Below are 15,472 nucleotides of genomic sequence, written 5' to 3' on the forward strand. Positions count from 1 at the left end.
ACCCCACAGAACACCTTTGGGATGAATTGGAAGGCCGACTGCGAGCCAGGCCTAATTGCCCAACATCATTGCCCAACCTCACTAATGCTCTTGTGGCTGAATGGAAGCAAGTCCCTGCAGCAATGTTTCAATATCTAGTGGAAAGCCTTCCTAGAAGAGTGGAGGCAGTTATAGCAGCAAAGGGGGACCAATTCCATATTAATGCCCATGATTTTGGATTTAGATGTTCGGCAAGTAGGTGTCCTCATACTTTTAGTCATGTAGTGTAGATGTAGGTAGCCTATAGCCCTACATCTTATTTCCGATAGTCTACAGTACATGTAAACTAAACCACTCATCAGCTTGCTTAGATCAAATTAACAGATTAATTTATTCAACATGCATAATTTGGCGATTTCAAGGTAAGAAGTGCTAGTGTTTCCCATTAGCCTGCTGGAATAGGCTACAGAGGATGGGGTCGTAATTTCAAACACTGAATTAAATATTAATAATATGTACAGTACCAGTCAAAAGTTTGGACGCACCTACACATTCAAGGGTTTTTCTTTATTTGGACTATTTTCTAAAAGTGACGACATCAAAACGATGAAATAACACATATGGAATCATGTAGTAACCAAAGAAAGTGTTTTAGATTCTTCAAAGTAGCCACTCTTTGCCTTGATGGTGGCTTTGCACACTCTTGGCATTCTCTCAACCAGCTTCACCTGGAATTGTTGGCTGCTTTTCCTTCACTCTGCGGTCCAACTCATCCCAAAGCATCTCAATTGGGTTGAGGTCAGGTGATTGTGGAGGCCAAGTCATCTGATGCAGCACTCCATCACACTCCTTCTTGATCAAATAGCCCTTACACATCCTGGAGGTGTGTTGGGTCATTGTCCTGTTGAAAAACAAATGATTGTCCCACTATGCACAAACCAGATGGGATGGCGTATCACTGCAGAATGCTGTGGTAGCCATGCTGGTTAAGTGTGCCTTGAATTCTAAATAAATCACTGACAGTGTCACCAGCAAAACACCCCCACACCATCACACCTACTCCTTCATGCTTCACGGTGGGAACCACACATGTAGAGATCATTCGTTCACCTACTCTGCCTCTCACAAAGACACGGCAGCTGGAACCAAAAAGCAAACATTTGTACTCATCAGACCAAAGGACAGATTCCCACCAGTCTAATGTCCATTGCTCATGTTTCTTGGCCCAAGCAAGTCTCTTCTTATTATTGGTGTCCTTTAGTAGTGGATTCTCTGCAGTAATTTGACAATGAAGGCCTGATTCACAAAGTCTGAACAGTTGATGTTGAGATGTCTGTTACTTGAAGTCAGCTGTAAACCGAGGTGTTGTTAACTCCAATGAACTTATCCTCTGCAGCAGAGGTAACTAACCAGAATAGAAAGAGGAGTGGGAGGCCCCGGTGCAAAACTGAGCAAGAGGACAAGTACATTAGAGTGTCTAGTTTGAGAAACAGACACCTCACAAGTCATCAACTGGCAGCTTCATCAAATAGTACCTGCAAAACACCAGTCTCCACGTCAACAGTGAAGAGGCGACTCCGGGATGCTGGCCTTCTAGGCAGAGTTCCTCTGTCCAGTGTCTGTGTTCTTTAACCCATCTTAGTCTTTTATTTTTATTGGCCAGTCTGAGATATGTATTTTTCATTGCAACTCAACTCGGGTTCATGCCGTGGGGGAGGTCTTCCTGGGCTATACTCGGCCTTGTCTCAGGGTAGTAAGTTGGTGGTTGAAGATATCCCTCTAGTGGTGTGGGGGCTGTGCCTTGGAAAAGTGGATGGGGTTATGTCCTGCCTGTTTGGCCCTGTCCGGGGGCATCGTCGGACAGGGCCACAGTGTCTCCCGACCCCTCCTGTCCCAGCCTCCGGTATTTATGCTGCAATAGTTTATGTGTCGGGGGGCTAGGGTCAGTCTGTTATATCTGAAGTACTTCTCATGTCTTATCCTGTGTCCTGTGTGAGTTTTTTTATGCTCCCTCTAATTCTCTCTCTCTCTTTCTCCCTCTCTTCTCTCGGAGGACCTGAGCCCTAGGACCATGCCTCAGGATTACCTGGCCTGATGACTCCTTGCTGTCCCCAGTCCACCTGGTCGTGATGCTGCTCCAGTTTGAACTGTTCTGCCTGCGGCTATGGAAGCCTGGACTGTTCACTGGACGTGCCACCTTGTCCCGGAACTGCTGTTTTGGACTCTCTCTCTACCACACCTGCTGTCTCCAACTTTGAATGATCGGCTATGAAAAGACAACTGACATTTACTCTTGAGGTGCTGACCTGTTGCACCCTCTACACCCACTGTGATTATTATTATCTGACCCTGCTGGTCATCTATGAACATTTGAACATCTTGGCCATGTTCTGTTATAATCTCCACCCGGCACAGCCAGAAGAGCACTGGCCACAACTCAGAGCCTGGTTCCTCTCTAGGTTTCTTCCTAGATTTTTCCTAGCCACCGTGCTTCTACAATTACATTGCTTGCTGTTTGGGGTTTTAGGCTGGGTTTCTGTACAGCACTTTGTGACATAGGCTGATGTAAAAAGGGCTTTATAAATCAATTTGATTGATTTATTGATTGATTGATTGATTGATTGATAGAATGCCAGCATCCCGGAGTCGCCTCTTCGCTGTTGACGTTGATACTGGTGTTTTACGGGTACTATTTAATGAAGCTGCCAGGCATCTGTTTCTCAAACTTATCCAAAAATATATGGGGGATTGGAAATTATGCAGACAATTACATTGATTGAAGCTACAATCTATCTGCAGTATTAAAGCTGATCTTCCCCCTAAACATTTTATTAATAATAATAAAATAAAAAAATTAAGACAAATATATATGAATTAAATTCAGTGGACTGTCACTAATTGAAGACATAATGGCTTCTATTTGCTGGGTCATATGTGTTTAACCTCTGGCACAGTGGCGCTGTATGTTGGTGAACTGTCACGGTGAAATGGGCAACAGGCTGTGGATGGGGCAAGTTTCCACAAATGTGGCATGGGAGCCACCAGTAAGGAAGATGTCTGATGCAAATAACTTTTCCACTCTGGTCTGGGACTCCCACTTCCTCCTGTGGCCCACAACACATTCGGTCTCCATGGTGATGGCAAAACTACTTCTGTTCTGGGATGAACTGATGACATCTGCTCCATATCCTGGCTCATGGCAGACATTGAACATGTCCTTCAGCTTGCTATCAAAGACAATTTATTTTGCATTTTGCACACACTCGTCAATAGAATCTCCTGGCTCGCACTGCGAAGATTGTGATTCTGAGCTGCTTCTCTCAGGACCATACAGTGAGTCCTGGTCCTGGTCTTGACTCGTCTCACTCGATCTCTCAATCAGCTCCTCCATGATCTGTGGCTTGGTCATACTGTATACAGACGGTCATGAGCGCAGTCTAGCTCCGGCTCTGTAGTGATGGTCCCGATGGACCTCTTCTCCACCTCAGCACAAGGACAATCTGGCACCTAACCATTCTTTCGTGTTGCTAGAAAAAAAATAAGCCAGTTGTACAAAGATCATGATGAGGAATCTATTAGGCTTCTGCTCCAGTATATTCTTCAAGAATCACTGTATATTGTCCATTTTCTATCCAAATTTCTATCCCCTCAGGAATGACAGAAATTGGCTTGAAATGAAAAACAGCTTAGAAATAACATGGGTTTGCATGTAGCTACCTCCTCTGACTCCTGTCCAGTCTCCACTGTCTCCTCCAGGATGAAAACCTTTTCAGTGATGATGATCAAATCAAATTTTATTGGTCACATACACGTGATTAGCAGATGTTATTACGGGAGTAGCGAAATTATTGTGTATTTAGCTCCGACAGTGCAGTAATATCTAACAAGTAATATCTAACAAATTACACAACATATACCCAATACACACAAATCTAACATACAAATCTACATACAAATCTCAAAACTATATACATATGGACGAGATGTCAGTGCAGAACGGACAAGATACAGAAGAATAGTACAGAAAAAACTGTATATACAGTTGAAGTCGGAAGTTGACATACACCTTAGCCAAATACATTTACACTCAGTTTTTCACAATTCCTGACATTTAATCCTAGTAAAAATTCCCTGTCTTAGGTCAGTTAGGATCACCACTTTATTTTAAGAATGTGAAATGTCCAAATATTTATTTAAGCTTTTATTTCTTTCATTACATTCCCAGTGGGCCAGAAGTTTACATACACTCAATTAGTATTTGGTAGCATTGGCTTTATATCGTTTAACTTGGGTTAAACATTTTGTGTAGTCTTCCACAAGCTTCCCACAATAACTTGGGTGAATTTTGACCCATTCCTCCTGACAGAGCTGGTGTAACTGAGCCAGGTTTGTAGGCCTCCTTGCTCGCACACGCTTTTTCAGTTCTGCCCACAACATTTCTATAGGATTGTGGTCAGGGCTTTGTGATGGCCACACCAATACCTTGACTTTGTTATCCTTAAGCCATTTTGCCACAACTTTGGAAGTATGCTTGAGGTCATTGTCCATTTGGAAGATCCATTTGCGACCAAGCTTTAACTTCCTGACTGATTTCTTGAGATGTTGCTTCAATATATCCACATAATTTTCCTACCTCATGATGCCATCTATTTTGTGATGTGCACCAGTCCCTCCTGCAGCAAAGCACCCCCCACAACATGATACTGCCACCCCTGTGCTTCACGGTTGGGATGGTGTTCTTCGGCTTGCACGCCTCCCCCTTTTTCCTCCAAACATAACGATGGTCATTATGGCCAAACAGTTCTATTTTTATTTCTCAGACCAGAGGACATTTCTCCAAAAAGTACTATCTTCAAATCAAATTTTATTTGTCACATACACATGGTTAGCAGATGTTAATGCGAGTGTAGCAAAATGCTTGTGCTTCTAGTTCCGACAATGCAGTAATAACCAACGAGTAATCTACGCTAACAATTCCACAACTACAGTGCCTTGCGAAAGTATTCGGCCCCCTTGAACTTTGCGACCTTTTGCCACATTTCAGGCTTCAAACATAAAGATATAAAACTGTATTTTTTTGTGAAGAATCAACAACAAGTGGGACACAATCATGAAGTGGAACGACATTTATTGGATATTTCAAACTTTTTTAACAAATCAAAACTGAAAAATTGGGCGTGCAAAATTATTCAGCCCCCTTAAGTTAATACTTTGTAGCGCCACCTTTTGTTGCGATTACAGCTGTAAGTCGCTTGGGGTATGTCTCTATTAGTTTTGCACATCGAGAGACTGAAATTTTTTCCCATTCCTCCTTGCAAAACAGCTCGAGCTCAGTGAGGTTGGATGGAGAGCATTTGTGAACAGCAGTTTTCAGTTCTTTCCACAGATTCTCGATTGGATTCAGGTCTGGATTTTGACTTGGCCATTCTAACACCTGGATATGTTTATTTTTGAACCATGCCATTGTAGATTTTGCTTTATGTTTTGGATCATTGTCTTGTTGGAAGACAAATCTCCGTCCCAGTCTCAGGTCTTTTGCAGACTCCATCAGGTTTTCTTCCAGAATGGTCCTGTATTTGGCTCCATCCATCTTCCCATCAATTTTAACCATCTTCCCTGTCCCTGCTGAAGAAAAGCAGGCCCAAACCATGATGCTGCCACCACCATGTTTGACAGTGGGGATGGTGTGTTCAGGGTGATGAGCTGTGTTGCTTTTACGCCAAACATAACATTTTGCATTGTTGCCAAAAAGTTCAATTTTGGTTTCATCTGACCAGAGCACCTTCTTCCACATGTTTGGTGTGTCTCCCAGGTGGCTTGTGGCAAACTTTAAACGACACTTTTTATGGATATCTTTAAGAAATGGCTTTCTTCTTGCCACTCTTCCATAAAGGCCAGATTTGTGCAATATACGACTGATTGTTGTCCTATGGACAGAGTCTCCCACCTCAGCTGTAGATCTCTGCAGTTCATCCAGAGTGATCATGGGCCTCTTGGCTGCATCTCTGATCAGTCTTCTCCTTGTATGAGCTGAAAGGCTAGAGGGACGGCCAGGTCTTGGTAGATTTGCAGTGGTCTGATACTCCTTCCATTTCAATATTATCGCTTGCACAGTGCTCCTTGGGATGTTTAAAGCTTGGGAAATCTTTTTGTATCCAAATCCGGCTTTAAACTTCTTCACAACAGTATTTCGGACCTGCCTGGTGTGTTCCTTGTTCTTCATGATGCTCTCTGCGCTTTTAACGGACCTCTGAGACTGTCACAGTGCAGGTGCATTTATACGGAGACTTGATTACACACAGGTGGATTGTATTTATCATCATTAGTCATTTAGGTCAACATTGGATCATTCAGAGATCCTCACTGACCTTTTGGAGAGAGTTTTCTGCACTGAAAGTAAAGGGGCTGAATAATTTTGCACGCCCAATTTTTCAGTTTTTGATTTGTTAAAAAAGTTTGAAATATCCAATAAATGTCGTTCCACTTCATGATTGTGTCCCACTTGTTGTTGATTCTTCACAAAAAAATACAGTTTTATATCTTTATGTTTGAAGCCTGAAATGTGGCAAAAGGTCGCAAAGTTCAAGGGGGCAGAATACTTTCGCAAGGCACTGTACTACCTTACACACAGTAAAGAACTGATCATTCTGACCAGTCGTACACACAAGTGTAAAGGGATAAAGAATATGTACATAAAGATATATGAATGAGTGATGGTACAGAACAGCATAGGCAAGATGCAGTAGATGGTATAGAGTACAGTATATACATATGAGATGAGTAATGTAAGGTATGTAAACATAGTGGCATAGTTTCAAGTGGCTAGTGATGCATGTATTACATAAAGATGGCAAGATGCAGTAGATGTTATAGAGTACAGTATATACATATACATATGAGATGAGTAATGTAGGGTAACATGTAAACATTATATTAAGTGGCATTGTTTAAAGTGGCTAGTGATACATTTTTTACATCAATTTCCCTTATTAAAGTGGCTGGAGTTGAGTCAGTATGTTGGCAGCAGCCACTCAATGTTAGTGGTGGCTGTTTAACAGTCTGATGGCCTTGAGATAGAAGCTGTTTTTCAGTCTCTCGGCCCCTGCTTTGATGCATCTGTATTGAGCTCGCCTTCTGGATGATAGCGGGGTGAACAGGCAGTGGCTTGGGTGGTTGTTGTCCTTGATGATCTTTATGGCCTTTCTGTGACATCGGATGGTGTAGGTGTCCTGGAGGGCAGGTAGTTTGCCCCCGGTGATGCGTTGTGCAGACCTCACTACCCTCTGGAGAGCCTTACGGTTGTGGGCAGAGCAGTTGCCGTACAGCCCGGATGCTCTTGATTGTGCATCTGTAGAAGTTTGTGTGCTTTTGGTGACAAGCCAAATTTCGTCAGCCTCCTGAGGTTGAGGACACGCTGCTGGCCTTCTTCACAATGCTATCTGTGTGGGTGGAACAATTCAGTTTGTCTGTGATGTGTACGCCGAGGAACTTAAAACTTACTACCCTCTCCACTACTGTCCCGTCGATGTGGATAGGGGGGTGCTCCCTCTGCTCTTTCCTGAAGTCCACAATCATCTCCTTTGTTTTGTTGACGTTGAGTGTGAGGTAGTTTTCCTGACACCACACTCCGAGGGCCCTGACCTCCTCCCTGTAGGCCGTCTCATCTTTGTTGGTGATCAAGCCTACCACTGTAGTGTCCAGTGTGCACCCCGCAATGTACCAGTGGCCATGAAATCACCTCTGAAGACTCAGCTGGACAAATACGAAGCAGAAGGGCACATCACATTCATCACCGAGCCTACAGACTGGATAAGTAAATATGTTTATCGTCAACAAACCAGATAAGCTCCGCAGAGACAGATCACTAGCCCCTTATTGCTATATTCAGCAAGCCTCTCCTGAATGAACCGAAACGACTACAGAGCATGCTTCTGGCCCTACAAAACTACAACCTCAAGGTGGTGTATAAGCCAGGGCCAGAGATGTATGTGAGGGACCCGCTCAGCAGGGCTACTGCATCAGGCACACACACACATGCTCCATGCATGAACAACACACAGCTTACAAACAGAGCAGGTGGATGTTGAACACATCAACCAGGCTGACTACCTCAATGTTACTGATCAGCGCCTTGAACAAATCAGACAGCACACAGACAGGGACGAGCACCTCCAGGCATTGAGGTCTGTGATTCTGATGGGCTGGCCCAACTGCAAGGAAGAAACTGCTCTCAACGTCAGAGAACGTTGGCCAGTCAGAGAGGAGCTCAGTGTTCAAAACAGAGTAATATAAAAGGGTCAGAGAGACATTATTCCCTGGTTCCTATGCCCTGAGATGTTGGCGCGTGCACTCAAGTAACATTGAAGGTGAGGCCTGTTACAGACAAGCATGTGACACACTGTATTGGCCAGGAATGCAGAATGAAATAAAATAATATGTCAATAAATGCACAATCTGCAATCTGTCCCATGAGCTACCTATGCGCCCCTGGCAGATAGTAAGTCTAGATCCCTTCCACCACAGTGGCAAATACTTTCTTCTGTTAGTTGATCATTACTCAGACTTCTGGGAGATTGACCTCCTCCCCGACCTCTCAGCAGAAACAGCGCTCAAATGCTGCAAGGCTCAGTTTGCCCACTATGGCCAGCCAGATAGGGTAATCTCAGATAATGGCCCCCAATTCTCCTGCTTTGAGTTCAGGAATTTTGCTGCGGAATGGAAATTCGAGCACTTCACCTCATCGCCACGACACCCAAATGCTAATAGGAAGGCGGTGCAATACTACAGTCAAAATTGCAAAGAACCTCTGCGAGAGGGCAAGGATGCCTGGAAAGCAGTCCTGCAGTGGCGCAATACCCCCAACGGAAGGCATGAATAGCAGCCCGGCCCAGCGCCTTATGGCACGGCGCTTAAAAGCAGCTCTGCCTGTATTCAACTCGCCCCTGGAGCCCTGTGTGGTGACAGACATGCTCGATAAGCTTCATCACTGAAGGCAAGTTCATCTACACAAATCAGCAAATTTACTTACCTGAGCTCAGGGTGGGTGAACGGTGCTGAAGAAGCAGCTACCAGGGGACCGGACAGGCCTCTGGAGACTGATCCTGTGTGCAAAAAGTTGCCCCATGCTCCTACTTGGTCGAAGTGAATGGATCACTGTACCGTAGTAACAGGGTTGACCTTTGGGTTGCTGAGCCAGCACCTACTCAGAACCCTGATGGTCATGATGGTCAGGGGTTCTATGACAAAGGATGGAACCACAGCAAGTAACGTGAGGCCTGAGGCACTGGGCGAAGAGCCAGGGGATCACGGGGCAGCCGCTAGTCAGGTGACACGCCTGCGCGTGATCCCGTAGTCTTCACAGAAAAGCCCCATGTCTTTTCATGCTGCGGGCAGCTGTCGCCAGCCACCTAAAATACTTCATCTGTAGGTTTCTTTTTAATGGATTGTTGACAGAGATTTAAATAATAATAATAATAATAATAATAATAATAAAGACATGGGAAAAGTGAAGAGACTATCAAAATGTGTTTGTTTTTTAAATACCTGTCCTATTTTATAAAACGGAAGATGTTACGCGTGTAAAATGGCACGTTGATGCCATCTGTTGGTAAATCTTAATTACTGCAACACCAGCGTTTTTACTGGTGTGCTTGATATACCCAGATGTATTACAATGTGCTGAACAAGATTGGTTTGACGCATCAATCACTCGTCATTTAACATCGAAACAATATGTCCTCTGTAGAAGTCAGGGCATTCGTACTTCTTGCGGAGCATCGCAGAGCTGTTGTGTAGGAAGTTGTAAACAGAACCTCCCGCCCTCAGCTACTGTCAACCAATCATGTCAATGCGAAGCTTTACAGCTTTCCTTTATTGTTACAACATTTGACAGGCGCAGGGCGATGTGGTGAAATTGTATCACACCATCCATACTCTGGCAACATTTGTCTGATCAAGTATAAATGGACTTTTAGTCCGTTGTCAGTTGCTAATTCCATAAAACATTCGTTGCTGTGAGGTGAGTAGGCTATAATACTGTCACAATTTCCTTACAACTCTAGTTGTTGGTTCGATTGATTTTGTTAAAGTATTGTGACAAACTAACAGTTATTGTTCTGGCGTGGTCGTGTCATTTGGAAACTGACTTTGATTTAGTTAGTTTGAAAGTTAGCCCAAGTCAACTGACGTTGTGTTAGTGGGCTAGCCTGCTAGTGGACATGTGTATTTTGGATGCATTTATGGTTGACTAGCCTATTTGTTGCTTTCCTTTAGACTGATTTAGCTGGGCAATTTACAAAACAGATATCGTTCCCGATCAGCTTTAGCCCCCCGGCTGCCAGTTTGGAGACAGCTGCGAATACAATTCCTGAGTGCACACTTTCCCTAATAAAGTAAACTGTCACTGTTGTACAGCTGGAACAGTCAGTAGCTAATGGATACAAATACATACGTTGCCACAACTTTATTTCCCACAGACTCAAATTCAATAACCAATTCAAAATTGAAAAAATGTTTGTTTGTTTGTGTGTGTGTAATGAAACAGGCAGGGAGCAGGCCTCGAATCCTCGACCTTCTAGCCGGAAGTCCAGCGCGCTATCGACTATTCCACTTCTCCGACTGTTACACTACTCCCTCCTTTCAAAGAGCGCGTCCCTGCTCTAGCTTGCGACTCTACGTCTTATAGGAACGCGCTCGACTGTGCCCCAAAAGCATGCTCAAGCGGCAGTCGATATCCGCGCTTGTAAACCCAGGGTCGTTACTAAATAAATAAATAAATATATATATATATAAACTGACATGCCTGATCACGTTAAATATATATACATATATATTATTATTTAACTGGTCAGTTTACTTTCAGTTTTGATTATAGCCTCCTCCTTAATGATACAAAAACAAATGTACACACCCTTAGGAAAGAAATATGCAGCAAATGCTGAGTCTAGATAAAAACATTTTACTGCAGTAATTTTGCATTGTAACTGCAGTTAGAGTGCAGTATAACTGCAGTACACTGCAGTTATTCTGCAATTATTGCGTCCAAAATACCACAGTTGACTGCAGATACTGCACTTTTACTGCAAAACTACAATCTTTTTTTTGTAAGGGCACTGTGCACAGAGGTAATTTCAACGTCTATTACACGTTGGTTCTGTGGAAACGACGTTCATTCAACCAGTGTGTGCTCAGTGGGTCTTCATCTCTGAATGTAATATGCTAAAATGATCTTACTCAAACGTTTGTTCTTTACAGGTTAACATTGGATTCCCTATGCTGTATGAGCCATGGCCAAGTCATTGAATATCCCTCTAGAGGAAGAGATGGTTAGCATCTTAGGCCAATGTGGATCAGCTCTGACTAACGTCCTGCAAAGCAAGTTTGGATGCACTACTGTGCTCCATGGTGTAGATGCCACCTGTGCAGGGCAGTCGAGGAAGCCCTCTGTCTTCCCCGAGGAAAGGTTTTCTGTACATCTAACCAAGAGCTTCAAGGTGTCTGTGTGGAAGGATGACCTTACCACTCACCGTGTTGATGCTGTGGTCAATGCTGCTAACAACAGGCTAAAGCATTGTGGAGGTCTCGCAAAAGCGCTTAGTGATGCTGGTGGCCCAGCAAGATAGTGACCAGTACATTTTCAGAAAAGGAAAGTTGTCAATAGGAGATGCTATCATCGCCCCACCTGGACACCTTCCATGCAGGAAGATCATTCATGCCGTGGTTCCAAACCTTCCATACAATAACAGAAAATCTGAAGTTGATAAATGTCACACCACAACTCCAAAGGGCTGTTTTAAGCATTCTGAAAGTGGTCAATCAAGATAATCTGCAGAGGAGGTGCATCACCGTATATCGAGCTCAGCAGTGCCCACAATGACATATTGAGGGAGGCCAAATGTTGGCTCACTTATGCTTTCATGATGCCCTCTGAGAACTTCACCATTGTCAATGGTTTCATACAGCACTTTGGTCAGAGGGAATTTGACAAGCTGCTTTCCCTTCAAATCAAGTGGAATGTTTCCATTGAGGAGTTCTTGAAAGATGGTCGTGCTGGTGTGATCATCCAGGGGTCTTCTAGAGGTGTCAGAGCTTCTGTGTTAGAGTTGGAAGCCATTTTCTGCAAAGTCCAAGAGGATTTTGCAAAAAAAGAGGAGTGACATGGGCCTGAACTCGTCCAACAATTTCTCAAGGACGCCTGTAGAGAACAACAGCTCAGACGATTTTTCCGGGCTTGAAATTGTCAGGGTCTGTGTTAACAAAATAAACTACAGATTTAACATTAAAGGTACAATCTGTGATATTTACCGCATGATAACTGATCAGATATGGCTGAATCTTATGTTACAGGTTGAGAAGGTGGAGAATAGCACTCTGAAGCATCTCTTTGAGCTAAAGAAGAGACAGTTGCAGTCTGCCTCTTCACAACGAATGTACCAGCGCCTGCCAGCGCAATACTGTGACCTGGTCAGCCGAGTGGGCTTCCAGAGGGAGTTTGCACCACCTGACGGTAAGAGAAGCCACCTATAGTCTAGAAATTGAATTACATTTTCTAATCACAAGGCTTTTTGAGGCAAATGCCTGTAGCTACTTTGCAGCTAAAACATAATTCAACCTTATCACACAATGTTTTTGTTTCAATTGTGTGTTTTTTCTCTTACATTTTGTAATGTGTTACTCTCATCCACAGAGCAAAATCAGGGAGAGGGGGATCTACTTCAGTAGCAGCGTGCATGGGACAGAGAAGCTGTGGAGGGGCTTGGCTGATGAAGAGTACCTGTACTTTTTTGCAGCACAGGTGCTGACAGGGAAGTCTACTATTGGCACACCAGGTCTTATTGTGCCACCGGAGACCCCCTAACCTTGTATGACAGCGTGGAAGGGGGCGTAGACACCTGTGTCATTTTCAATGGTCACCAAGCCCTACCTAAATATCTGATCATCTGCACAAAAAAAACTTCAACCCATAAGTTCTAATAACGAAGTCCTATGAAATATAGATCTTAATTTTGTTCAGTGATTGTCTACTCCATAGTCTATGCAGGAAAACTGGATTTGATACACCAATATAGGAAATTCTGACAATTGCATCACATGTATATTGTTTTTTGATTTGCCATGGTTTAGTTTAATTATCTGCCTCCGTATTAGCACTACGGCTTCAGTTTACAGCCAACTAAATTTTATTGCAGTTTCAATGGGTATGTTATGAATTTAGCAGTGGGTTTGCATGTATACTGAACAAAAATATAAACGCAACAATTTCAAAGATTTGACTGAGTTGCAGTTCATATAAGGAAATCAGTCAATTGAAATAAATAAATTAGGTCCGAATCATCTACAGATTTCACATGAATGGGAATACAGATATGCATCTGTCACAGGATGTTGTCCCGCTCCTCTTCAATGACATGTTCCCCTACCCATTGCTAGCAACTGCAAACTATGTGATACAGGTTGGAAAGTCGACACACTTTCTGTACAGATGAAGCCAATGCTTCCATGCAAAAGAGGTTTTGACATTTAAATCCAGTCAATGTATATACAGTGCATTCAGAAAGTATTCAGACCCCTTAACTTTTTCCACATTTTGTTACATTACAGCCTTATTCTAAAATGTATTGAATTGTTTTTCTCATCAATCTACACACAATACCCCATAATGACCTGAAGTATAACATTTACATAGGTATTCAGACCCTTTACTTTGTTGAAGCACCTCCCTTTCTAGGGAGTTTTTCCTAGCCACCGTGCTTCTACACCTGCATTGCTTGCTGTTTGGGGTTTTAGGCTGGGTTTCTGTACAGTACTTTTAGATATCAGCTGATGTAAGAAGGGCTATATAAATACATTTGATTTGATTTATGGCAGCAATTTACAGCCTCAAATCTTCTTGGGGATACGCTTCAAGCTTGGCCCAGTTGTATTTGGGAAGTTTCTCCCATTCTTCTCTGCAGATCATCAAGCTCTGTCAGGTTAGATCGGGAGCGTCGCTGCACAGCTATTTTACTGTCTCTCCAGAGATGTTTGATCTGGTTCAAGTCTGGGCTCTGGCTGGGCTACTCAAGGACATTCAGAAACTTATCCCGAATCCACTCCTGCGTTGTCTTGGCAGTGTGCTTAGTCGGAGGTCCTGAGAGCTCTGCAGCAGGTTTTCATCAAGGACCTCTCTCTGCTTTGCTCCGTTCATCCTGACTAGTCTCCCAGTCCCTGCCGCTGAAAGACATCCCCACAGCATGATGCTGCCACCACCATGTTTGGTTCCAGTTTTCCTCCAGACGTGATGCTTGGCGTTCAGGCCAAAGAGTTCAATCTTGGCTTCATCAGACCAAAGAATCTTGTTTCTCATGGTCTGAGTCTGTAGGTACTTTTTGGTAAACTCCAAGCGGTCTGTCATGTGTCTTACTAGGGAGTGGCTTCCGTCTGGCCAGTCTACCATAAAGGCCTGATTGGTGGAGTGCTGCAAATATGGTTGTCCTTCTGGAAGGTTCTCCCATCTCCACAGAGGAGCTCTGTCAGAGTGACTATCGGGTTGTTGGTAACCTCCCTGACCAAGGCCCTTCTCCCCCGATTGCTCAGTTTGATTGGGCGGCCAGCTCTCAGAAGAGTCTTGGTGGTTCCAAACTTCTTCCATTTTAGATTGATGGAGGCCACTGTGATCTTGAAACGTCAATGCTGCAGAATTGTTTTGTGCCTCGACACAATCCTGTCTCTGAGCTTTATGGACAGTTCCTTCAACCTCATGGCTTGGTTTTTGCTCTGACATACACTGTCAACTGTGGGACCTTTTATATAGGCCTGTGTGTGTGCTTTTCCAAATCATGTCCAATAAATTGAATTTACCACAAGTGGACTCCGAGTTGTAGAAACATCTCAAGGATGAATCAATGGAAGTAACTGGAAGCACCTGAGCTCAATTTTTTGTCTCATAGCAAAATGTTTGATTACTTAGTCCCAGTCAAAAGTTTGGACACACCTACTCATTCATGAGCATTTCAATTAACAGGTGTGCCTTAAGTTAATTTATGGAATTTCCTTCCTTCCTTAATGCATTTCAGACAATGTTGTGTTGTGACAAGGTAGCGGTGGTATACAGAAGACAGCCCTATTTGGTAAAAGACCAAGTCCATATAATGGCTTAGGAAGTGGGCACACCACCCACCGCTTCCGAGGATATTACTCACTAATGTTCAGTCCCTGGATAACAAAGTTGACGAGATCAGGGCAAGAGTTTCTTTCCAGAGAGACATCAGGGATTGTAACATACTGTTTCCCGGAAACATGGCTCGCTCGGGATATACTGTCGGAGTCGGTCAAGCCATCTGGATTCTCAGTTTATCGCACCAACAGGAATAAAGATCTTTCCAGGAAGAAGGGCAGGGGTGTATGTTTTCAAGATTTAATGACACTTGGTGTAATTGTAATAACATACAGGAACTCAAGTCCTTTTGTTCACCCAACCTAGAATACCTCACAATCAAATGCCGGTCGTAATTCT

General features: G+C 43.6%; 1 protein-coding gene across 2 annotated transcripts; it reads left to right on the top strand.

Annotated features, from left to right (window-relative positions):
• The first annotated feature begins 9,853 nt into the window (after positions 1-9,853).
• On the top strand, positions 9,854-13,245 carry LOC112252114 (protein mono-ADP-ribosyltransferase PARP9). Of its 2 annotated transcripts, none has more exons than XR_006083451.1 (3): positions 9,854-9,997; positions 12,325-12,484; positions 12,665-13,245. XR_006083451.1 is itself a non-coding variant. In XM_024423076.2 (3 exons), exons 1-3 carry the CDS (start codon positions 12,136-12,138, stop codon positions 12,697-12,699), a joined length of 282 nt encoding a protein of 93 aa, XP_024278844.1. In that variant the 5' UTR covers positions 11,804-12,135; the 3' UTR covers positions 12,700-13,245. The 2 variants fall into 2 exon arrangements, 1 of the variants encoding a protein (XP_024278844.1); XM_024423076.2 differs by lacking the exon at positions 9,854-9,997 and adding an exon at positions 11,804-12,222.
• Positions 13,246-15,472: the final 2,227 nt, after the last annotated feature.

The sequence above is a fragment of the Oncorhynchus tshawytscha genome, linkage group LG01 (genome assembly GCF_018296145.1).
Source record: "Oncorhynchus tshawytscha isolate Ot180627B linkage group LG01, Otsh_v2.0, whole genome shotgun sequence".
Lineage (NCBI taxonomy): Eukaryota > Metazoa > Chordata > Actinopteri > Salmoniformes > Salmonidae > Oncorhynchus > Oncorhynchus tshawytscha.